Source organism: Patagioenas fasciata, chromosome 1, assembly GCF_037038585.1.
Source record: "Patagioenas fasciata isolate bPatFas1 chromosome 1, bPatFas1.hap1, whole genome shotgun sequence".
NCBI classification, from domain to species: Eukaryota; Metazoa; Chordata; class Aves; order Columbiformes; family Columbidae; genus Patagioenas; species Patagioenas fasciata.
In genome coordinates this window covers 172,140,687-172,166,861 of record NC_092520.1, presented here as the reverse complement: position 1 = coordinate 172,166,861, position 26,175 = coordinate 172,140,687, and the positions used below count along the sequence as shown (strand labels likewise).

General features: G+C 40.6%; 1 protein-coding gene across 1 annotated transcript in view; it reads right to left on the bottom strand.

Annotated features, from left to right (window-relative positions):
- Positions 1–10,599: 10,599 nt before the first annotated feature.
- SLC17A8 (solute carrier family 17 member 8) overlaps positions 10,600–26,175 on the bottom strand; it is a 30,241-nt gene continuing 14,665 nt past the window's right edge. The window contains exons 4-12 of the mRNA XM_065850161.2: positions 24,547–24,661; positions 23,989–24,076; positions 21,099–21,185; positions 20,074–20,210; positions 18,352–18,501; positions 15,541–15,673; positions 14,179–14,289; positions 12,693–12,820; positions 10,600–12,075 (exon numbers count right to left, since the gene is read on the bottom strand). Of these exons, the coding sequence (XP_065706233.2) occupies positions 11,737–12,075; positions 12,693–12,820; positions 14,179–14,289; positions 15,541–15,673; positions 18,352–18,501; positions 20,074–20,210; positions 21,099–21,185; positions 23,989–24,076; positions 24,547–24,661 (1,288 nt within the window). The 3' untranslated portion in view covers positions 10,600–11,736. The remainder of the gene's footprint in view (positions 12,076–12,692; positions 12,821–14,178; positions 14,290–15,540; positions 15,674–18,351; positions 18,502–20,073; positions 20,211–21,098; positions 21,186–23,988; positions 24,077–24,546; positions 24,662–26,175) is intronic.

Genomic DNA, 26,175 nt, shown 5'->3' with positions numbered 1-26,175 from the left:
TTATCAAAACCTAATCTGATTACCCTCTTTGTCCAAAATTGGGTCATATTCCAAAATATGAATCATTTGCATTGGCAGATCCCTCATTCATTTCAAATCTCACTTGGCAGATACATTCGTGTTCCCATCTCATCCCACAACAGAAAAGGTATAAGAAAAACAGGTTATCTAGAGAATAGTGATAAAGTAGATTACATGCATGGGAAATTTGTCTAGTTCTGCTTCTTGTCTTTAGTGATACCTTCTACTAAACCTTCACAAGGTAAGGGGTCTTAACATTTATGGATTTTATGCTTTAACTGCTTCTTTAAATAGGTGTGTAGGATGAAACAATTTATGTGAAAAGGAACAAATATCAATTCAACGCATGACAGTTCACCTACTCGGCAGTGTAAGCTGTTGTTCCTCTCTCTGCACTGGCTCCTCACAAGCATGGAGCCAAATTAGAGGCTTCTGTTCTTTCCTTCAAGCTTTCCTCAAAATTGCATCAAACTAGTGGGAGACTCTGGCTATAACTCTCTGCATTTACAAAGCTTCCCCCAAAACTGGTATTTCCCCTGAGCAATGGAGTTTCCCACCCAGAGGTAGAGCCATGTTCATACAGGAGACAGCCCTTTCTCAGCTGCTAACCAGCGGTGAAATGAGTTCTCAAGAGCCTGTGGGACTGTTCCCTGTGTTTCACCAGCCCATTTTAGTCATATTTGCATTTTGTAGACATAGAAGCTGATTACCAGCATAGCAAATGGGGAAAGGAAGATGTTACTGTTGCAGAAGCACCATTTAGGAAGTTCTTCAGAGCAAGGGCTGGACGGAGCAGCCAGTCCTGGCATTAGCTCTTCTGTCTGGTAGGGACTACGAGAGAAATGTGCTCCAGCAGGAATCAGGAGCTCTCAAAACAAGCACTTTGATGTACAGCAAAAATATTTCCAGCCCACACCAAGCAGCCCCTGTGTAGTATGGAGAATGAAGCTCCAGTTTCTGATGTCTTAAATTTGAGTGAAAAATTAAAACAAAGCAGCAACAGTGATTGGTAACTAAGGAGCTGCTGTTCCAGTTATTGTGTGGACAACAGCTGAGTCTTAGCTGCAGCAAACTTATACATGACTTTTTTTTTTTTGGCTGAAATATGTGTGTGTTTCTGTGCATAGATGTTGCTATTTGTACTCGAAGGAAGCAGAATCTGTGCATATGGTTAACGAAGAAATCAATGTCACTGACAACTGAGGGGCAAAAATCATGCCCTATTCTTTTTACTGTAGTCTTTCCCATGTAAGGTCTGATGATGATAAACACAGCAGTAGAAGCTGATGGGAGTATCAAAGGTACCAAATACAGGAGTAGTAGCATGATTATTAGATGTAAGTGATGCTGTTCTAACATTATTAAACTGATGACTTCCCACATGTAATCCATGCTGCCAGAAAATTGTCTTCATGGAAACACAAGGAGATTCCTTCCAGTATGCATGGAAATTACTCAGATACTAACAAATAATTCTGTATTTCAGATCATGTCTCATTAATGTTCAGCCAGTAAACACACATCCTGCCAAATAAAAGATTGATAGAGGAAAAAAAAATGCATGTAGCAACATCAGTGATGTCAACCTGGAAATGTACATAAACCTTGGAACCACATTATTTTTTTCTGCACATCCAATGCATTCCAGAGAGGGTCAAGGAAGAGTATATCTAGCTCTTACCACTTTCGATTTAGTCCAAGAAAGATAAGTCAAAATTAGAAAATGTGAGGGAACCGCTGTTTAAGTAGGTGATCAACTGTAACCTTGAACTATATAATAGCTCAATGTCACTGCTATAGCATGATAACCTCTATATTTAAAAATGTGTGCTTGAAGAAATATCAGTTCTTAAATCTTTTAGGAAAATTTGACAAAGCATAACCTAGTCATGTTCTGAAGTTTATCTAAAAAATAGGTTTACCAAACATATACCTCTCCTGTGATATTAAAATTTATTTTAAAAATGCCTGAGAAAGATGATAATCAATAACTATCAGACTGCAAATAAGCAGTAGAACAAACAAATACAACCAAAACTGAAAATCTTAGTACTTCAAATTACATACAAATCAGAGAACTAGATTTTATACTTCATACTTTCTAAATCTCTTTTAAAACTAGCATAACTGTTACTCATTTTATCAGTTTAATCATTGACTTGTTGCTTAACCTGTCTTGTTACTTAGGTCTTTCAAAGTCAACAGATAATAATATGAAATAAATAAAACCTTTGTCACTCATTCCTACAGCAAGTTTTACGTAACTCTCCTAAATATGAGTTGCAACAGAAACCTTTGAACAGCATTCCAGTAAAATTGACTGTATTGCAAAGAAGCTGATAAAGTCTTCTTTGGAATATTGTCAATTTATTCCAAGAATTTAACTGTAAATAACCAGATAGTTTATGTTTCTTGAATGTAATAAATCTCTTTTCTGTAAATATACTGCTCCTCATTTTTTCAAGTGGAAAAGCTTGATCTATAATGGCCCGGATACAGTTCTTCTCTTTTTTGAGATTGCCAATAAATATGGGCAGAGACATGATGTTTTCTGTAATAGGAGTGTCAGCCAACAGGTGCTAAAATGAAATGAGACCTTGACTGCCTTTACACCTGACCTTGGATTTTTTTCAAGGCAATAACTGAGGTGTGAAAAAAGTACTGTTTCTCTATACCCACCCTTGGTCTCTCCACTTAATATCACAATTTAACAGTGTTTTATCACTATCTACTTACTAGTGCAGAGTTTTAGAAATTAATTAAAAATTTAGGGTGCCTCCATTTTTTGCCTTTAGATGGCGGATGCTGACTCACTTCCTGCTGAAAAATTACCTGCTCCCTGATGCAGCATAGGACAGAAAATAAAAGAAATTAGACGTCTGTTTGCAACTGCAGGACTCTAATCTCATTGGGATCATGGAGTCACAATGGGATAGCTCATACTACTGGAGTGCTGCCTTGGGTGGATATAGGCTCTTCAAGAAGGACAGACCAGGTCAGAAAGGAGGTGGAATTGCCCTGTACACAGGAGCAGCAGGAATGCATGGAGCTCTGCCTTGGGATGGAGTTTGAGCCAGCTGAGAGTTTACAGGTCAGGATTAGAGGCAGACCAACGAGGGCAATGTTGTGGTGGTTGTCTCCTACAAAGTGTCTGAATAGAAAGAAGTAGATGAGACCTTTTTCAGACAACTGGACAAAGTCTCTTGTGTGCAGCCTGTGGTCCTCATGAGCAGCTTGAACCACTCCAATATCCACTGGAGGGACAGCACAACAGGGACAAGCAATCTCGGTAGTTTCTGGAGTGCATTGTTGATAACTGGCAACTAACTATGGCTGATATCAAGTGACAAACGAGCTGAAAAGAAGACATGCTCTGCTGGGTCTGAGTCTTTAAAACAAGGAAGAACTGCTTGGGAGTGTGAAGATCATGGGCAGCTTTGGTTGCAGTGACAATGGGATAGTGAAGTGTAAGATCTGAAGCAGCAGAAACAAGGCAAAAAGCAGGATAATAACCTTACATCAGGAGGGCATACTTTGATATGTTGAGGACTTGCTTGGGAGAATCTCATAGAATATGTAGAGAAGAGAGAAGAACTGGGTTGCATTCAAAAATCACCTCCTTCAAGCTACAGAACAGTCCATTCAGAGAAGCAGGAAATTAAACAAAGGTGTCAGGAGGCACACATGGGTGATCAAGGAGTTTCCAACTAAAATCAAACAGAAAATAAGCATACAGGTGGTAGAAGCAGTGTCAGATGACCCAGGAGGAATACAGAGCATGCAAAACATGCCAAAAACCAAAGCTTACCTGACATTGCATTTGGTGGGAGATGTGAAAGGCAAAAAGAAAGGCTTCTTCAGGTGTATCAGCAGCAAAAACAAAACTAGGGAAAATCTGGGCTTGCTGCTGAATGGGGCAGGGGACTGGCTGATTAAGGATATTAAGAAAGCCAAGGTGTTTGATGCCTCCTTTCCTCAGTCTTCTACCAGTGAGACCAGCCTCCAGGAAACCCACGTCTCTGAGACCAGTATGAAAGTCCAAAGCAAGAAAGATTTACTGACCATGGAAGAGACTCAACATAGGGAACATCTAAACAGATTGGACATGCACAAGTCCATGAGTCCTGATGGGATGTACCAAGAGTGCTGAGGGAGCTGCTGATATCACTGTGAAGCCACTTTCAATGATCTTTAAAGGGTCATAGCAACTGGGAGAGGTTTCTCATGATGGGGAAAAATGCGAACATCACTTCTATATTTAAGAAGAAAGCAATGAACTTGATAGACAAGAAGACCAGATCAGTGAACAAGGGGGGAGCTTTAGCAAGGCTTTCAGCTTTGTCTCCCATAACAACTTAATTGACAAAATGATGAAGTACATACTAGATAAGGACACAGTCAACTGGATTTAAAACTGGCTAAACTGCTGGTCTCAAAGTTTTGGGATTAGCAGCATGAAGCCCAGCTAGAGGCAATAACCTGTGGTATATCCCAGGGGTTAATAATGCGACCAGTATACATTCCTTTAATAACCTGCATGATGAGAGGGAGCACATCCTCAACAGCTTTGCAGATGGTACAAAACTGGGAGGAGTGGTTGATACACCAGCTAATTGTGCTGCCATTCAGAGGAGCCCTAACAGGTTGGAGAAACAGCCTGACAGGAATCTCATGAACTTCTTCTAAGGGAAATTCAAGTCTTGCACCTGGGGAGGAATAATGCTTTGCATCGGTAGACACTGGTGGGCTGGAAAACAGCTTAGCAGAGAAGGCCCTGGGCATCCTGGTGGGCAACAAGTTGAATATGAGCCAGAAATCTGCCTTCAAGGCAGCTCCTTGGGCTGTATTAGGAAGAGCATTGCCAACATGTCAAGGGGGGTGATCCCTCCCCATTGCTCGGCCCTGGTGAGATCCCTCTGGATTTCTGGGTCCAGTTCTGGGCTCCCCAGTGCAAGTAGGACATGGACTTACTGGAAAGAGCCATGAAAATGTTTAAGGAGTTGAAGCACCTGGCATCTGAGGAAAGGTTAGGAGAGCTGAGACTGTTCAGCCTGGAGAAGGCTCGAGGGGAATCTTATTGATGTGTATGAATACCTGATGGGGGGAAAAAAATGAAGCCAGACTCTTCTCAATTGCAGTACAAGAGGCAGCATGCATTAACTGAAATACAGGAAACAACATCTAAACGTAAGAAAGAACTTTTTCCACTGTGAGAGTGGCCAAACACTGGACCAAGTTGGCCAGAGTAATTGTGTAGTCTCCACATTTGGCAATATTCAAAACGTGGCTGGACACAGTTCTGGGCAAATGGCTATAGCTGACCTTGCAGGGGGTTGGACTAGATGATCTCCAGAAGTCCCTTTCTACCTCAACTATTCTGTGATGCTGTAAGAAGTGATGTGTTGTGGAGTAACCAAATTAATCTGGGCACCTTTCACTAAGACACTACGTACAGAAATCCAGCTCCCTGAAGGAAATGTAGCATCAGAAAATAATTTAAAATGTTAAGCCTACTCACGCTATGGGAAGCAAACCAGGTACAGAAACTCAAACTATCCACAAGTTTGACAGATTTTAGTTGCTTATCTTTAGCTTTTCATACTTTCTTGTGGGAAGCACTAATGAAAGTATTAATGAAGGAAATGCTATGCTTCCTAGAAGGATTCATACCAAGCATTCCTGATGACAAAATCTGCATGTGTAGTGCATTGGGTTGGAGGGTTTGCTGAGCTTCAGCTGCTGCAGTAATTTGAAACATCCTGTGATTTTTTCAAGCTAACACGTGTCTGTATCCTCTAAAACCAATCGTAGCCATTGACACAAACCAGAGAACAGCCTGTTAAAAAACTTATCCTACATGTTTTTTTGAAGAGGCAGATTGATTCTTTTGTTAAACTTTGAGGAAGTCTTTCCCAATACTTGGCACAAGTCATCATCATCTCTTCTCTGAAAGACATAAAATTGCCCAAGAATAACTTCTAGATAATCCTCCTGCCTGAACCATGGCACGAGAGAGCCAGCAGGTCAGTGGGCTTTGGGCCTGCCCTCACCCCTGCACTATGCATGCTGCAATTTCTGGAGACCCTGCAGTGTAAAGGAGAAGAAGATCCACCAGAGCTGGCTCAAGTCATTCAACCTCCTGCATAGCAGGGGTTAAAAATATGTCCTTCCCTTCCACACATGGAGGGGGCTAGGTGCAGAGCAGTGCATGGGCCAAAGGTACAGCTCAAGAGTGGCGACACAGGGATGGACTGGGAGCAGTGGGGTGAATGAGTGCTCAGCTTGGGACACAGTTTAGAAGACAGGAGGAATTGTGAGCTGTCCTTTGTCATAAGCAAATACAGCAGCAGAGGGTGCCAGTCAGCAAGGGGCATTTTCAGCTGCTCACCGCTTTTAAAGGAATTGAGATAGAAGTGACTGCTTGGAAATACTAAAACTGTGGATAAGGAATGCAGAAAACAACTTAGAAACACCGGCTGCTTCTCATGTTCTGGCAGTTCCTGTAACTGATGCAGTCAACAAGGATAAAGGACAGGGATCCTGACTGCAGTTTCCCTCCCAGTTTTGCCAGTGACTTTGCCCTCCAGCTCTGTCCAAGTGTGACGTTTCCCCTTGTGCTCTGGTAGAACAAAGGGTGCAGAGCAGCCCAGTGTGGCCTTGACCTCTGGCCAAGCAGGGGAACACCTCAGATACCTGCCACAGCCCGGCTGCTGCAGCTGCTGTTGTGACCAGGAACCTCAGCCCAAAATGTCCCTCTTTCTGGCGTGAATAAAAAAATAGGACGTTTGCTGAAAAAACAAACCCTTGCTATTATTGACTCTGTGTTGCCTCAGGGTCTCTTGAACCATTCCGTGAGTTAGCAAGGGTCAGAAGCCACATGTGAAAACAAGAAAATACAGATTAAAGATAAGAGTTCAGTGCAACTGCAGCTCTTTTCTGTACCATGCCCAAAGCGCTGTAACAGGTAAAGCTGCAGCCAGTGCAAAGCAATGGGAAACAGGAAGTGAAAAGTGCAGGACAGAAGATATCGCATTCCCGTGCTGAGGGAAAACTTACCTGCTGGGCTTGCTCCAATCTGGCCCTGCCTGCCCCATGTTACTCCACAGGAGTAACATTGCACCCATTCAAATTAATTGTCATTCACTTGTTTTGTCCTTGATGTTAATGTCTTTCACTTCTAAATTCAGGTTACATGTTAGTATTATGATTTGCCTTTTCCCACCATGTATCAGCAGGGACACATAAGCTGCTACCAACTTCCCTGCAGACTTCTACCAGCACGAGCTACAGAAATGAACACTGTCAGGGCGTACACTGGGACTCTCCAGACATACAGAAATCTTTCTTCTGAATCCATGCATTGGGAGGTGGCAGGGAGCAAGTGGATGGGATCAAAGTCCCCTCCCTAAAACAAGAGGAAGTCCCATTTCCCTTATCTTAATCAGCAAGTTTCTTTGACTAATTCCCTTGCTGTTCATTACAGCTATGTCCAGCAGATAGCAAGTACCTGGCATGGTGCTTCTGGTGGTGACTGCCAGCTCCTGAGAACAGAGCTTTAATTATTTGGTATCTTAAATATTTCCTTGTTTACAGAAGTTTTTGTTTTCCTGATGCCGGTGCTCGAAAGATTCATGAGACACCTCTGGGCAACCACAGCTACGATCTAACAGAGGTTTATTTTTAATTAGTTCCAGTGTTTTCCTAACACATATTTAATAAAACAGCCGTGGCCTGCTCAAAGGAGCTCTGAATTTATTGTGCAGGTAGAACTAAGCCTAAAACAAGGAGTAAAGTAGATGCCAAAAGTTTGTACAGCAAGAGTCTGGGCACTGACTTTATTGAGCAGAAAAATGCGGTTATATATAAACAAATGTAGTCTGTTGGCTGCTGCAGATATGCGATACACTAATTAAACGAGGGGAAGAAAAAAGTTAAGTAAGTCAAGCTTTTGTTTTGATGGAGACTTAAAATATCCAAATGGTATGCTCTTGGGGATATATGGGCTGGGTTTTATTATGCTATTTTTAATAAGTCAGCACAAAGAAGCAGAATCTTACTACATTTCTTACATTTTTTTTTTCTTTACTTATGGAATTTTGCGTATAGAAGAGCTGTAAAAATGATAAGCAGCATAAACACTAAAACCAAAAAATGCTGAGATAAAAAAGGGACAATATTTCCTGTCACAGCTAAACACTGTTATCAAATGGAAGTTAAGAAATAACTGATATCAGTATGTGAGTAATTAAAAGCATTTTTACTAAGACGCTTACCAGACTGTCTTCTTCATGTACACATAGAGCTGTAGCAGTGTTAGTGGTGTTTTCTAACTAGTGTTATTTAATCCAACATACGAATTCGGGTGACATAAGAAAGTGGAGGTTTTCATCTCTGCATTTATTTCTGATTTCATGAGAGTTAAGCTTTAAAATGGGACCTGAGTGAACTCCCTGAACCTTGGGATGATGCAGAATAACAGGTCTTGACCCATCTTGTAGGTTTTTAGCTCAAAAACCTAGAGAACTCCAAGTTCTTTTTCCAGGATTGGGAAGCTGATTTCTTGTCCATTCTCAGCCCTCTATCTGTATTGACTCTTGTCTTCAACTTGCCTTTTTTTTTTTCTCTTTTCCACTTTCTGTTCTTTTAACCACAAGAAGTACTCACTCCTCTCTCTAAAAAATATGAATAACTAAAAAGCAGCCTCACATTAAGGTATTTAATGTAAAATAGGTTTTTACAAAGTTTTCCTTTAAAAATCCTGAAAATAATGACCAAACTTAAAGATCTCTGTAACTATCTGAGAACAGGAGTCAATTAGAAACATTAATGTGAAACCATGACACGTTTTGCTTGACTTTGAATTAATTTTTGCCTTGCTACTTTCAAAATAATTATGTTACACACATGAGACTCCTTCTGGCACTTTGTTAACATCTGGATGCCCTTTTTTACCCAGAAGTCTGTATATTCTTTTGGATCAAGTGATTATTTCCTTGGATAAGTTTCTACTCAGGTGAATTCTCATTGTTTCTGTCATTAATTTTTCCTTTCTCACTACAAGGAAAATTTTGTTTAACTCTTACATAAATAAAAGAGGAGTATCAATTATGATTAAACTTCTGCTAGTAGTGCCTGGAAAACATCAGATGCCAAGGAAATAAGAGCTTCAGCTTTCTTTGTTAAGAAAGATCAATGAATAACAACACTGAACAACATACATCCAGGACTTATTGTCCTGGTTTTTCCCTTCTCAGACTTGACTTAATATTCTGTGGTCTGTCCTACCATTTCACATTATGGAGAGCTGACTCTTCATCTAGCTTGCTTAAGATCTCTTTTCCAATATAAAACAAATGAGAAATAGCAGCTACATTAACCACAGAGGCAACCAAGCTCTTACATGCCGGCTGGCGATTTCCCAGACTTCCAGGATGTTTGTAGTTCTTTGTCATAACAACGACATCCACTCCCTTTGTCTTCCTCTTAGTGGGACAGGAAGGTTATCCTTTATCATTACTGGAAAGGCGATGATTCTTCTCAGAAAACATTGCTGTTTCTGGAACAATCCATTGTCTGGTCCTCTCTTTAGTAAGGCCAGCTGATTCTCTTACTCTTTTCTCTTTACCAGATTATATATACAGGAATTCTTAAATTAAGTCCGTTCATAATACAATTTTCCCTATTTTCTATAGTAACTACATGTGATTGGAGAGGGAGGAAGAAGCTGATTGATTTTTCCATATGCAAAGAAGTGGCCGTCTCTCTTTCAGAAATGGTGAACATTGCAAAATAATTTCACAGCAGCTGGTCCAGCTATTTTGATAAACTGGTGAGAACATTTGACTCAGGCTCCTGCCACTTAAATCCCCAAATGTTGACTATAACCTGCAAGAAATAAGACTTTTTCTTATACCCGTTCTAAATGCCAGTAGTGAAATAAGCAAATCTAATCTAAACTGAAGTTTACATTAAAAAAAAAAAATAATCTGTCCTAACATAGTAAAGTGATGATTTTTTTGTGAGTGGCTTATCAATAAACTGTATTGGATCAAGTTAGGATTAAGCTGTACCATAACAATACCCATATAATGAGATTATCTGCTGATTGATAGCAATTAAAAATCCTCATTGGAGTCAAACTACGCATGCATCCATTCACCGTACTTCTCATCCATATATAGTTGTAGGTTGGATTTTGCGAGGTAGAAAAGGAACCAGAGACGTGAAAAGAGAGTGAGCTAACTTCCTGGTCTCCCTGTTTAATTACATTTGTAGGGAAGGTAAGTCATCCATGGATTCAAATGAATGTACAAGTGTAATGTCACTCATGGTATTCAATTGCATTTCAACAAAATAGCAAAACGTATTATAAATGTTCAAATCTCCTGTGCATCACAGTGGCTACGTATGGTACATGAGAACAATAATACTGAAACATCACAAAGCACAGCGTAGGCTAGGCTAGGTTTAAAATCACTTGAATTTAATGAGGCAGTGAACATAATGAAAGACAAATTAAATCACAGCCTACTGAAATTCTGTATTCTGAAGAGAGTGTTAATACCACAACAAGTCTCTGAGTTGCAGCTAACTGCTTGAGATGATACAACATGCTCCACTGTTTGATTCTAAAAATGGTAGAAAAAGGCTGAATCTACTTTATACTGTCAAACATTTAACAATGGCAAAAGAAAATTACTTTCAGACACAGGTAGTCTGTTAACTCTCAAATAGTACAGTACTTCATTTGTAGCAACAGCAAGACTTCAAGCATCGAAAAGTTACAGATCCAGAACTAAAGACTTTACTCCTGTAAGTAAGCTCATTTACCTAGATGAGGGCTGTTGGTGTTGAGGCCAGTAACTCTATCTGTGTAATACTAGAAAAATATATTCAAGTTACTTCACAATAATGAATTGAATGAGAAACTTAATCCCAACAGGACTGATTTCCTTTCATAAGGATTAATAATATTGCATCACTAACGATGATTTTGTATTCAAAATTATTTCATGCCAGCACAAAATCTTTGTAGGGGATGAAATCTCACAAGTATCCATTTTATTGCCTTATCCAGACTCTGTGGGCTACACATATAAAGCAGATTGTCAATCAGTCTGAAGGAACTGTTGGAGCAATACTGTGCCATCTCTGCTACCTGTTCCTCTTCCTGTTGTTGACTGACCACTAGTGATTAATTACAGTCTACTGCCATAAAACTACTTTTCTTTCAGCATGAGCTTGCAATTTCACATCGGTTAAGCGGCTCAAAAGCCTAAAAAGGCAAAGCAAGGCCACTCAGGGCAGAATTTTCATGCCACTGGAGCCACCATAATAGCACATATCACTGTGGAACCACCACCTGCTACAATCTTGTCCTTTCTCTCTTCAGGCAAGAAGATGAGGGCACTCATTGCTCCTACAACCATAGGCTTGCACCAAGCAGGATCCCTGCCAGGGCTGATTGTCTCCTAATGAGTCCTCCCAAGGTGATACAATGGCTGAGTAAGGATTCAGTATCACTTCTCCCAGTCCCTTCGTTGTTAACCCTCTGCCGTACTATTAGAAGAGAACTACCACCCCTTGCATCTAGCCACATGGCCAGGTGTTACACAATTGAATAAGAAAATAAATATGGATACCAGATGATCTGGGGCAGCTAGGCAGAATGGGGGGATGGGAGTAGCTGCTATACAAACCTTACAATTTCAAGTATTATGACAAATCTTGAAAATTTCCATTTTCATAATGATAAGAAGTCTGTTCTTCCATGTCTTGAGTTACTTGCTTTTGCTTTCTCCATTCCCTTCTCTGTACTCCACTGTTTTGACTGGTAGCACCGTACGTTTTCTTTGGACTTACAAAATTTTCATTGTTCATCTCTGTTTCTTCAGCTAGTTCATCCTGATCAATTATGCCACATTTCTCTTCATTGAGGTTTTCAGGGTCAGCCCATTCCTGTTTCTCCCCAGAAGCAAAGATAGCGTAGAATATCACTCCACTGTAATGCACCAGCGCTGCGATTAGAAAGACGTTTTGCCATTCTTCCCGGGTCTGAAAGAATCATGTATGTCTCATTAAGTTTGCAATAAAAAGAAATATTATCTCTGAAATAGACCATGAATTAGCACATATTGAACAATGACTGTCATCAGTGTTTTATTCCTGATGTTACAGATAGAACAATTTATGAGTCATTGTGAAGATTTTTTTTCCTAACAACAACTAATAAAATAAAACACGGGATTTTTATTTTTTTTTCTCACATTGAAGTTTCTCTCTTGCATGTGAAATATTCATGAGCTGGAAATGCAGGAATTCCTTTAACAACTAAGTTAATCTTGTTGTAAACAAGTGATTGCTTAGGAACCTTACCAAAGATGCATTGTAGACGGTTTCCTAAGTCCTATTAGCATTACCCAGGAGTACAGAGATACTGCAGAGACCCAGCCTCTGGTGGTATAAAATAATATCTCCCTACACAGATAATTAGTTTATAATAGCTAAGAATCTGACCCCATGATATTGTAAAACTGAATGTTCAAAAGGAACAAGACCTGAAAACAGCTGCAGAGATCAATGATGAGATGGAGTTCCAAGAAAGCTTTGAAATGTCTTAACTTTCGTTGCATTACCTAATCCTTCTCCTAGAAAACATGAAGAAAGCTTGCCTTATGTTTTGTCATAGCACCAACGATGAGTGGGCACACCATGCCGGACAGCGTCCCCACGCCATTGGAGATCCCCATCAGAATGCTGGCGTAACGTGGGGCTATGTCCAAGTGATTCACATTGAATCCTACAGCAAATGACAGACAATGGTCAGCTCTACAGATTTGCGCTACCAGGCAACTGCGCTTTCAACATCTGTTCTGGCCAAAGAAGCTTCAAGAAGCCATTACCATCTATATGAGAAAGAAGGGTAGTATGTTTTTTGTGATAAAGACGGAAGATATGTTGCAACTCTCTATTCCTTTTTAAAACCTCCTTTTTCCCCACCTGTGGGGATGATGTTTCATAGAACATACAGTTTGCTTAGGGCTCGTTTAAAGTATCTGTTCAGCAAACATTTGCAATTATTGAATGAATGCCTCCTGTTTGTCAGATATCTGATATATTTTTATTTAGGTAGTAGTGTTTTTTAATGCATGTTTTCCAGTACGTTAAGTAGCAGTTTAACGACATTATGTGTGTATCTATCTATCTATAGATATATATAAAGCAGTAGAAAAAATAATTACCCTTACAGTAGCATGTCATCTGGGCACATATTTCATTAAGAAATGAAAACAAATAGTGAAAATCAGATCTTGCCTTAGGTAATGAAAATTAGTCATGTGAGCTAAGGGTGATCACAAGAAAGGATGATGAATTCCAAGTCCATGGGATTTAATACAGTAAAAAGCTGAGTACTGGGAAAATACTGCAATAAAAATTGATTGATAGGAATGGCCTGCTATGCAAGCACCTCATAAGTGAGTAGCAAAACTATTTCCCATCTGCATAATCCTGAAACAACTGAAGACTACCAGTTATTTCGCTGGTCAATTTTGCTCAATAAATCCATCTTCTTGGCAGTCTGCTAGCTGATAGCCTTCCATCTTCATTTAAAAAAAAAAAGGGGGGGGGAGTTTTAATAACAATGGCGCTCTTGGAGCTACAAAAGTCAGTCTGAAACTGGTGAGACCCATGAAAGTGTTAGAAATGGCAGTTCTGGAGAAGGGCTGGTTACAGGACAGGACAGAGACAACTGACCTAGAAAGCAGAAACTGGCAACTAGTGCTGGGAGCAGGGTTGCAACTGATAGCCTTTTAGCAACTAATCATCCCAGAGTAATTCTCTCTCCTTTTAGGGATACTGTTTATGCAAGAAGAAAAAGTGGCTGGCACTGTAAAATATATTAGAAAATAACAGCACAAAACTGATGTAAACCAGAATCAATAAAGAACAGGTTCTTCAAAAGCTCCGTGTCCTGTGTGCAACACGTTTCATAGACACTGAAGTAAATTATTTCTGATTGGGGAAGAAATAGGGAATACCTCATAAACAGCCACATTAAGAGCAAACAGAATAGTTGAAATGATGAGTAACAACAGTGAGGATAATAACATCACTTTTATTACTAATAGTAAAACCAATAATAAGAGTAACTCTTACCTGAAATTGCAAAGCCACTGAAGCCTACTGCTAACACCAGAAAAGAAATAGCCACACCTTTTGTATGAGAATAACCAACCACCAAAAGCAAAGTTGCTTCCATCCCAAAGCCTTCAAATGAAACACATGGAAATAAATTACATTTGAATTACTGTTGGTCACAGAGATACCAATAAGGTCCAGCCAGAGTAGCAACTTAAAATGAGACAAAATCCTTTCATATCTTACAGTTATTCTTGAACATATTGGGCAGCTTTGTGGATTCACATGTTTGAGAATATACTTTTTTTCTCCTTATTGCTGTGTAAGTGACCCAAGAAACTGGTGGCATTAACTCACTGAGCAACACAGAGAAACTATGAGAAAGTGACTCTGTGCAAAGTACTGAAAAATTCAGAAATGTGGTAGAGAAAGGAGAAAAATACTTTTTGCCTCCAATTTCTTGTGGTTGCAGAGATTTGAGATGTCCTTGACAAATGGAGCAAAAGAATCATTTTTCAGACAAGGGTGCCACCAACAAAATAGGACAGCCCTGGGTATCACAGGGAAGTTCCAATCTCTGCCATTACTGCAAGACAGTATTTTCTAGTATGTAACCTTACAATCCTTTTGTTTTGTTTTGTTCTGTTTTGTTTTTAATGGCACTGTAAATGCACCCTGAAAGCACAATTACCCTGAGTATCTGTTGTATCTGCGTAGCCAAGTTGATGGCATCTCTGACTGCAGGCATCTCTGTTCCAGGCAGCCTATGCCATCCATTAATAACGTAAACCAGGAACTGGCAGATGACTCCATAGGCTATCTGCCTTGAAATTTTTGCTCTAATTTAGTATCTTCCTTACATGTAGATGTTATTGATTTTTGAGTTTAGTGACTGAACTGGAAACTAATTATTTTGTGCTAAGTAAAAATGAGTGTCTGTCCCATGTGTGTTTTTTTTTTTTTTTACCCAACCCTTCCAGCCTAAACTTGTCAGTGGGTTTTTCTGGAAGTAACACCTTCCCATGTGCCAGCTACTGCAACCTGTATCCACTGGGAAAGAGTCTCTCCAGCACCACAGTACATGGTTAACTTTTTCTGTACAAGTTCACAGGACGAGGCCCATTTGATCACACTAGTCTTCTGTGCCTCTTTAACCAGGCTTCTTGCCTTCTCGCTTTTTAAAACATGCTTATATGAGCAAGGATTTATACCGTGAGAACATTTACCATCAGCTCTCTGCTAAATGCTTCAGATTAACCAGCTGCAGATGCAATCTAGAGTAATTTGCCTCTTGTTACAATTAAACATGGACCAAACTATGATATTTGCATCAACTCCAATGCACAATTGAAAAATCAAATTTTCAGAAACCAATAGTACCTCCACAGTTCATGACCTTCCTTACAGTGGTAGTGGTTAAAATCTTCCTGCTACGTAAGAAGTCAGCTAGTTGCCCTCCAATAGGTACGATGATTGTCATGACCATGTGGGGAACTGCTGACAAAAGGCCAACCTGCAATTAGACAAATGAGTGCTTAGGGCTTGCGTCCTCCCTCAAGGGCTAGGGGGAGGAGAACAGGAACCATACTTCTTCACCTCTTTTTCCTCCACCCCTCCCACTGGACACATTTTTATTCTGGATCCTTGTGTGGGAGGATTGTCAACTTTTCCTCCAACAGAACCTGCAACCAAGACCTGGGTGACCTTAGGACGGGATGTCTTTAGGCGCAACCTCTCTTGGCAACCTCTGCGAGTGCTTGGTCACCCTCAGAGTAAAAAAGTGTTTCCTAATGTTCAGATGGGACCTCCTGTGTTTTAGAAAGTTCCTGTTGCCTCTGGTCCTGTCACTGAGCACTACTGAGAAGAGGCTGGCTCTGACTTCTTTGCACCCTTCCATGAGGTATTTGTAAATACCAGTGAGATCCCCCTGAGCCTTCTCCAGGCTAAGTAGTCCCAGTTCTCTCAGCCTTTCCTCATAGGAACCAGAGAGGCTCCAGTTCCTTAATCATCTTTGAGGACCTTCATTAGACTCTCTCCAGTATATCCATGTCTCTCTTGTACCAGAGAGCCTGGAACTGAACACGATACTCCAGGTATGGCCTTATCAGTGCTCTGTAGAGGGGAAAGATCATCTTCCTCCACCTGCTGGCAATACTTTGCCTAATGAAACACAGGATACCATTCACTGTCTTTACTGCAGAGGCACATGGATGGCTCATGTTCAACCTGGTGTCCACCAGGAGCCCCAGGTCCTCTTCTACAAAGCTGCTTTCCAGCTGGGTGGCCCTCCTGCATGTACTGGTGCATGGGTTTGTTTCTCCCCTGGTGGAGGACTTTGCACTTCCCTTTGTTGAATTCCATGAGGTTCCTCCAGCCTGTCAAGATCTGTCAGGATGGCAAAACAACCCTCTGGCATATCAGCCTCTCCTTCCAGTTTTGTGTCATCTGCAACCTTGCTGAGGGTGCACTCTGCTCCATCATCCACATAATTAATGAAAATATCAAACAGGATCAGATGCAGTATTGACCCCTGGGGCACACTGCTAGCTACTGGCCTCCAGCTAGACTTTGTGCTAGTGATCACTACCCTCTAGACCCAGCAATTCAGTCAGTTTTCAATCCACCTCACTATCTGCTCAACCAGCCCATACATCAACATGAGGATCTATGAGGATCTTACGGGAGATCACAGAATCACAGAAGGGACCTCAAAAGATCATCTAGTCCAATCCCCCTGGAGAGCAGGAACACCTAGATGAGGTTACACAGGAAGGTGTCCAGGCAGGTTTTGAATGTCTCCAGAGAAGGAGACTCCACACCCCACCTGGGCAGACTGTTCCAGTGTTCTGTTACCTTCACTGAGAAGAAGTTTCTTCTCAAATTTAAGTGAAACCTCCTGTGTTCCAGTTTGAACCCATTACCCCTTGTCTTACCATTGGTTGTCACCAAGAAGAGCCTGGCTCCATCCTCCTGACACTCACCCTTTATATATTTGTAAACATTAATAGGGTCACCCCTCAGACTCCTCTTCTCCATACTGAAGAGACCCAGTTCCCTCAGCCTTTCCTCATAAGGGAGATGTTCCACTCCCTTAATCATCTTTCTTCCCCTAATGGTGCTAAAGACCTTATCAAAGACTAGATAGACAATATCCTCTGTTCTCTCCTTGTCTACCAGGACAGTCATTGCATTGTAGAAGTTTATCTAGTTGGTCAAGTGTGACTTCCCCTTGACAGATTTTCCTCCAAAGGGTTATTACTGTTTCTGTTAGCTCTGGTACTTATCCCAGATATGCAAAAAGACTATTTGGTGGAGTTCCAGTGACCAGGACGTCATTTTCCAGAAGCTTTTCTTTGAAGAAGTAATTTAGTGAGAAGTTTGAGTTTATTTTTTAGGACATGCTACCTCCTTACATTGACGCTGAGTCAGTTTTACATTAATTTTTAACTAGTGAGGCACACAGAGGTGCAACTCTCAGATTTATGAAAGCCGATTCAGAATAAACAAACCTGTTTTGTCTTACTAGCCATGTTCTTCACCTCCATGCTGCTCTTGGCCATTCAGAGTATCATTGCTATCATGACAGCTTTACAGAACTTGGACACACTAGTGCTCCCAGACCATGATGTTGTTTGTTATCAGTTTGCAGGATTACACTTACTTGAAAATAATTCACAGTACAGCAAGAAGGTTTCTTTAAAGTGATTTTGAGAAAACTTTTCTGGAACAAATATTCTGAAGTCCTTGTTCATGCTCTGAAGAGGGAGTGCAATAATATTGGCTTTAATGAAGTGGCAGTGGAAGGGAATATAAGTTCATACAGAATTTGACCTCTCATTGTCAATGGAAAGTAATGAAATTTAAAAAAAAAAAAAGGATAAAAATTACCTGGAAAGTAATGCTAATCTGCTGGCACTAAACAAAACATGCATTTCTATTTAACTACATTGTGCTTTTCATTATATGTGGGTTTTTTTAATCAACTTTCCCAAAACAACTTTTCAGTTCTTTCGTTTTGCTAAATAATTTGATGCTAACAAACTTTTCCTTCTATCAGATCACCAGAAGCATGTCATCCCAGCTACTGTGAATAATCTACTGTAATTACTCCACAGAGACCTGGAAATCTTTAAGCATTCTGCACTTCCTAGGGTGAGGTCTGGACGTTGCTGCTTCATCTCAGACATTTACCTTACTTATCGCAAACCCAAAGACTTCTTCAAAGTAAGCAGGTTGACTTATAAGGAGCAAGTAGAAGGTCCAACTTCTGCAAAAGTTTGCCACAATGATTGCATAAACTGGCATTGAAGTGAAAAATCTCTTCCAGGGTGTACTAAATTTCTGGGGGGGGAAAAAAAAGAAAAAAAATGAGTAGGCAGAAAGCAGAATAAAGACCCCAGTACCTTTTAGTATCAGACTATCCAGTACATTGCATCTGGTTTGCACTGAAAACACTTACAATGCAAGTGAAAGATATCTCCTGGATTAGTGGCAAAAGACAAGTAAAGAAACTTTCTTAAGATATTCAGGATTCTTAAGATGCCTACTCTACTATTATTACTCTACTTACTGAAATTACACAAGGTCTTCTGGAATCTTGCCATTGGGATAACAGAATCAGTAACAGAAGCAAAGAAAACTAGAGAATAGTTTGTGCTATTCCCCACTTTTTGACATGATGCAGTTTGAGATATTCTGCTGAAAGGATTGTGAGAAAAGGATTATCTAAGTTAAGAAATATGTGGTAGCGCAGCAACAGGCAGCTACCCACTTCAACCCAATTCATTTCAGTCAGCCAAAATAAAATCCTTATAGTAGAAGATTTAATTTCTACAGCTCGCTATTGGCATTTCCAGTTTTTATTTATGCCTCAATACTCCATACAGCAAGAAAAAAAAAATTAAAAAAGTTTCAGTGGCCTTTTCACTTATAATAGACTTCAGATCAGAAGCCAAAATATGTCACTGTGGCAATATACATTGACATTCTACTTTTTTTTAAAAAACTGTAGTTGTGTTCTACAGGCAAGTGTATGCCTGTGGTTGTGCATGAACACAGTGGTGGTACTCGTGTCCTACGCAGTAAAACCACTGTACAGCAAGGGGAAAACCATGGCTTGGAACAACTGTGTGTGTCTCCAGCCAAGATCTGAGTGTCTCCAGCCAAACTTCAGGAGCATGCCCAGAAGGAGAGACTGGTACTTAATACTCTCAGCAAGTCTATTACACAAAACATGTAGAGAAAAGTGTCTGGAGTTATGCTGCTCCAGAATGTTCTAGAGTAAAAGCCAAGAGGAAATAGTTTAACAAGAAACAGATTTGGTTCTCACCACTAGTGAAAATGAGTTATCTAAGGAAAGGAGGAGAAGTTTGATGGGAAAATAGGTTTTAGTTTTAAGTTTCCAGGATCTTCCAGGATCATCTCAGAGAGAGAAATCCTAAAACAATGAGCTGAGCTGCTGTGAGAGTGAGCAGGGCAGAAGCCCTGTCCTTAAGCTTTCAGAATATCAATCATCCTTAATAAGATTTCAAAATACAGCTGGATAATTTAACATCTGCAGGCAGATTCTTCTTTAGCTATTGCCATTAATATTTTTAAAAACAAACATGATAGTTACTCAAGAGAAAGATATCAGTGTGTGGTTCTCTCTCTCCTCAATTCCTTCCCCTCCCTAGATTAGAGACACCCTATGAACTGAGAGCTGACACAGCACAATGTGTTTTGCCTGTTGTTGATCTTGTCCTGCCCAGATTCATGAGCCTGATCCTGTAATTTTCATGAAAGGAAAAGCCCCTGAACATCAACAACAAATAGTTCTGCTGCTCTTCTGCAGCTGATAGTATACATTCAGTCACATGCTGATCTTGTGTAAAAAGCTCACAAATCATAACCAGAAAAGCCTTTTTTACTTACACTTGCACTAGCGCTGGCTCCTTCTCCAATACTTGTTTCTATATATATCCTTTCTTCATTAGTTATTGTTGGATGTGCAGCAGGGCTCTCATAGGCATGAAGCAGCCAGAACATGTACCAAACAATCCCAAACATTCCTGGAGAGGCAGGAAAAGCAAAGCTCAGTTTTTAAAAACCAACACAGCATCATTTCAGTATCTACCGGCCTTGAAGTTTGTTTCAAGAGTCAGTTAAACCAAATCTGTGCAGAAAATATGCTCAGGGAAGTAAGAAAATATGATTAAGTAACTCTGTGTATATTGTATGCCTGCTTGCAAATCATTGGAACATTTTTCACCTGTATTACGTGACATGCATGGGGCAGAGATAAGGCAGAAACAAAGTTTAATGTGGGACCTGGAGAAGGAAAACACCATATTTGTCATAACATGGTCACAATCTGCATAGAAGAACTTCAAAATCAGCTTGCAATGGCAAATGGTGCGTTCTGCATCTCCAGAGAAATCCCATCTTAACTGGGTTGCTGCTGTGCAAGGCCGGGTTTGAGCCAGCTCTGCCATGTACGGCGAGGGAAAGCACGAGGCACCACAGATCAGGCATGAGGTTGTACCCATGTGATGGGAGCAGTTGTAAAGGTGGCACTGCTCTTACCGAGGGTGGGCAGGATGGGGCAGATGTCTCAGGGCAGAAGGTTTTAGAGGCATTCGGCACCCCATCAGCAGCATATGCTGTAGCATTTGCTGTCAGTGTGCACTCCAAGACACTTACATGTGAGTATTAGTGCTACAGAGCAACCTTTGCAACTGCATCTGACCCTGTCGCTGGGTGACCATGGGCTGTAGCCTGGTCATTACAATTTTAAAACATTTTACAACAGATGATTACAAAATAACAGCTTTCAGAAGCTGAAATAAGTAGGGAATAAATTTTAATATTAATTTGCAACATCTTCATTACCCAAAACAACTTTGGTCCATACTCATTGTACAGGTTTAACAAAACTGCTGGCAGGTTAAGCAACTCACCATAAATATAGAAGACTGATGACCAACCTATATACTGTACTAGCACACCTGCCAGTGGCATGGCGACCACTGCACCAGCATAAGACCCTGAGGAGAAAAAAGGATTAAGAAAACATGTCAGCTATGACAGGAAAACCCAGCCTCCAGTGCAGATGATCCAGTCAGGTGCTCATGGGGGAAGAACTGGAGGGACGCCTCTGGCTGATTGGCACCACGCTTTCTTGTGAACATGGGCAATGGGATGGCAACTGCCAAATTTATCTTGGGGTGGTGGGAAGCACTGGCCCTCACTGGTGTGGGATTACCAGTTTCATTTTGCAGCCTGAAGGGCTGTGCTCCGTAGGTAAATGGGATCTGCAAAGCTGAAACTGATGGTAAACCACCACGGAAACATAAGTTGTATGCACTGAAGTGGAGAATCCCTCCTAACCCTGTGCCTCTGAGGTGATCTCCAGAGAAGCTAATGTCCCAAATTTCAGAATCTTTCCTGGTGTTCAGAGATCCTGATGGTTGTAGATATTCTGGGAGGCTTTTGTCATGGCTCTAGCCCCATGATCCCACAAGTGCTGCTAGTGGAGGGGTTGTTCACACCCTGAGTCTGTTTAACCGTGTTTAATTCCTATCAATGGGATGAACAACAGCTGGAATAAACAGCCAAAAGTTGACTGCGGAAAAAAGCATTATAAAGTGATCTATGCCAAGGTTTCTGACTGGGAAATATACAATGCTGAAGAAAGATGTTTCCAAGTGACTTGTACAAAGAGATGAGCATCTAAATGCTTGGAAAGGAATTTTCATTAGGAGCTTAGGGAGAATTCCTGCAATAGGGAGATTTGGTTTCAGTGCAGGAAGCTGCCAGTGGCTTCAAATGCGAGAAGTATTGCTTTGAATTATTCTAGGAAATGAGGTACTTGTAGTTTTGAGAGTATAACATACGTTGTTAACGAACATTTGGTAATGCTTTACTCATCAGCAAATACTGCTCTGCAGTGGTTCACAGTGATCCTTCTCCCTCCTCTCTGCGTAATTCATTTTTCCTACAGCAATAGCAAAGCCCCGGGCAAGAATACAGGCAGAGAAATCAGGAACCTGGTTAACATGGGATTTCCTATTTTTTCCACTGTTCCTGTGCACCTTTCGAGTGCAAGTATTGGCGATCTGTAGCCACTAAGAAAGGTGCTTCACTGCAGGATGGATATTTGTCTACCCAGTGCTAGGATTTTGAGGACAGAGCATTGAGGGTGGAGGGGCTTCTCTTTTGATCTGTTCTTCTACGGAAAATGGAAATACCTAAGTAAGCACTAAATCCTGGAGTAATCTATAGTGAAAATCAAATTCTCATAATATGAAAAGTTGATTTTCTTTCTCCTGTTTCACTCCTTTTACCCCTTCTCCTGTATTTTAGTGCTATGTTTTCCCTAGACTTTCAGTTCCACTGCCAATGGACAGACTCATTTTTCCTCTGACTTTTACAATTTCTATTAAATATTCTCTCTCACAGACATTCAGTGTCAGCTGCCTTTACCCCACCACCTGCCTTTATTTTCATTATTTTCTCTTCCACCTTCCTGAATTGCTTAGTCTTCAAAGTCCTACTGTTTCTGATTTTTCTCCAGTGTTATTAGACATCCACTCACTGTTCCAATTCCCCTGTTAGAAAAGGAAAAGGATACACCAAATACAGATTATGAAAGTGTCTTAGAGGGAAATGAGAGAGTGAAGTAGTGAGCAGTGCTTTTTCCTTCACTGCCAACACAGTGCATCTGAAATTACAGCAGAATCATTCCTACACTGTACTCTGCATATCTGGACTTTTTAGGGTAATAATGCAGAGGGAGTATACTTGGATTATGCCTTACCTTCATTATGTTTAGCCATATACCTAAACCAAGCCTGGAGCTGGTAAAGAGATATGAACATTTATTATTTTCCCTGGAATTAGCAGCTAATCAAAGATTGCAGGGTTACAGAAAGAAGATGGAGACATTAGGTAGGCGAGTGTATGAGGTAGAGATAGCTCAAGCTAGACCTGGGAAAGGGCCAGACAGGTGTGACACTCACAACAATCTTTTCTGGAAAGAAACTGTGGTAACGCAGAGTGACCTGTGGCAAAAGCTGCAACCTGGAGAATTAAATTGAAATTAGAAAATCCGGTTTTTTTTCCTCCTTCTCATTAGTGATGCAAGAGGTTTTCTTCCTTGAAGAACAAGGTGTAAAACCTCAGTATTTTTCCCACTCCCTGCTTCACAACGAGGTTTAAAGCTCTTGCCAGAGGCTAGAAACACTCCAAACAGAATGAGAGAGTTTGATTTCTCCCATCTTTCCACTTGGTTCCTCTCACCAAAGTCATCTGAAATTTCCCGCAAGCCATCTACCAGAAAACCAGCTGTCGGCATTGGAAAGGGAACCAGAGAAGACAGCAAAGCACGAGGCTGATCATAATTTGAAGCGGAATGAAGCAGAACAACCAGTGGCAATAAGTTACTCAACTCCACTGCAATATATAGAGCAGCCAGCCTAAAGTACTCCAGTACTTTTAAGATAGTTTTAAAGTGCATGCTTGTTTAGGATGGTCAATTCAATATGTATAATACATGGAATCTCTAAGGATGGAGCAAATGGAAAAAAAAAAAAGTGTTATTTCCCTTATGACACTTCTAGACCCATTTTATTTCTTATGGGAGCCATTCTGAGGGTTGACTTTAAATGATAAAATGATGACATATTAAACAAAAAGATTCTCAGGCTCCTGAGCTCAGAGTACAAGCCCAATGAGTATGTGAGCAGGTGCAGTAAAGGGCAGAGGGTTTGCATTTCTCTTTTAAATCATGTCTAATCACATCTAGTAGGAATATGTACTTACATAAACCATATAAGTGTGTCAACTTACCACAGAATGATGTGGTGGCCAACCTACTTCTCTCCAGCGGAGGAGCCCACTTACTCCACATCCCGTGGCAGGCTGGGTAGGTGACACCCTGGGAGACATTTCACACATCATATGAGTTGCTTTCACTGCATTCCTACTTCAGTCAGTTGCTGATACTGTCCAACCTGTCTATTTGTTTGTCTCAGTGGAATGAGGTAGGAAGGGTTTGGTAAGCCTGGAAGAGCTCTGTTTGGGTATGAAGTTATCACTAATTTGCATAATCACTAATACTTGGTAATATGTTCTGGGGTAAAAATGCTAGTTTGTACATGCAGTGGATAGCAAAAGTAAGCTAAAATAGATTGAACTGCAACATCAGAAACCTAAACTTTTTATTTCTTTTTAAGCAAACTTTAAAATATATATCCATATGGTGAAAAAATTATTATCCTAAATATGAATAACAAGTAAAAATATAGATCGATTGGAAAAATTGACCAAAAGATCTTATGATTTTTTAGAGCCAAATCTCCAAAAACAAATGATGTATGGAAGGACTAAGATGGTGAGTGCTCCTACCTCCACCAGACCTTGCAGAATCCTTACAAACATCACACAGCCATAATGCACTCTTGCTGCAGAGGGGATGAACATGTTCAGTGTAGATGTTAGAAAGATAGCGGCTCCAAATACCCTATGGAAAAAAGTAGCATGGAAAGGGATATAGGTTTTTTTTACTTTTCAGAAGCAATGCTGTTCTTGGGTACAGTCACAGAGACAATCACACATACCACAGTCTAACCAACCCACATATTTGTAAAGTCCCTTAATTGGCAAAAGGCGATAAATCTCCGTATGATCAATACATTTATTTCTCAGAATAGAAGTTTTATATGTACTTAAACAAAGTTGCTGGATTTTTATTTGTATCAGAGGAATAGATACGGATATTGGTAGTGGAGGCTAAGCTGTTATATAAGTCCTGACCTGAGAAAAGCCTTGCTAGACTGGGAAGTACTTAAACTCTGTTTTATCAATAGGGTTTGACTTAAATTAGGTAAAAATTGGTTTAAGTGTCTCTCTAACATGGGTTCCTGCCGATTAGTTCCACTTGCTGCTGCTATTATGCCTAACATGCTGCTTAAGATCAACACCTTTCCAATGTCACCTCTCAGCTGCATCTTTTGTTACTATGACATAGAAGAGGCATTTCTGGAAGACAACTTCCGTGAAAAACATGATATAAATGTTTGGCTACCCTGCTGGGAAAGAGCCCTTGGTAATAGCTTGGCACAAGCCAGCTGAGGTTCTAAATGCATCTGAGGCCCAGTGCCTTCGGGAAATCATTTGCAACCTCCTAAACGTTAGAACCCATTAAAGAAACAGGCAGCAGAAACCTCTCTGTAGTGGTAATGGATCCAAGTAGTATCCCAGTAAGTCCAGGCCACTCAGAGACCCTGAAGTAGCACTCAAAGCCGTGTCTGCGTCACTCAACGCAGCCTGTGAGAGCTTTTCCCAGCACGGGCACAGGCTTTCCTATGTTTATCTGAAGAATGGTGCACAATTACCTTCCTCTATCAATAATAAACAACAGAGACACTAGACTTGAAAGACAGCTGGGCTACAGGACAGTCACTTCAGTATGGCATGGGCTGCAGGTTTGCCAGGCACTGATGCTGTAGTGCAAGGAAAAAGCATCCCTGTGCGCCCAGCTCTTGAAAGGACATCTGGGGAGCTCATTTGAAAACCGAGGCTGCTGCATCAAGAAAAACACAACTGGAAATCAAGAAAGAAATCAGGAATAACCAGCTGAAACTATCATTGAAATTAATATCATTAGAAGGAATGAGCTGTGCTTGATTTATTAGATTTCATGTATCTTCACATCAGGCTGACTGAAGTCTCAGGTTTCCTTTCTATGCAATGAAAGGGGTTCAATAGCTGCGTCATGCAGTCTCCAAATATCAAGAGTTCATTACTCCAGCATCTGTGGAAACTGATATGCATGAGGATCCCCTCTAAGATCCTATAACAGTACTTAAAAATATCAGAACCGGCAGTAGTTCTCCGCAACTGTCAAGCACCACTTAAACTGAATGGATAACTGCTAATCCTCAATAGTTTACTGTTTCTTTGTGTTGTCTACAATTCAAAGCAGCCATATCTGGCTCCTTGCAGACTGCCTTTGTGTGGGAGATCTTTCTTCCT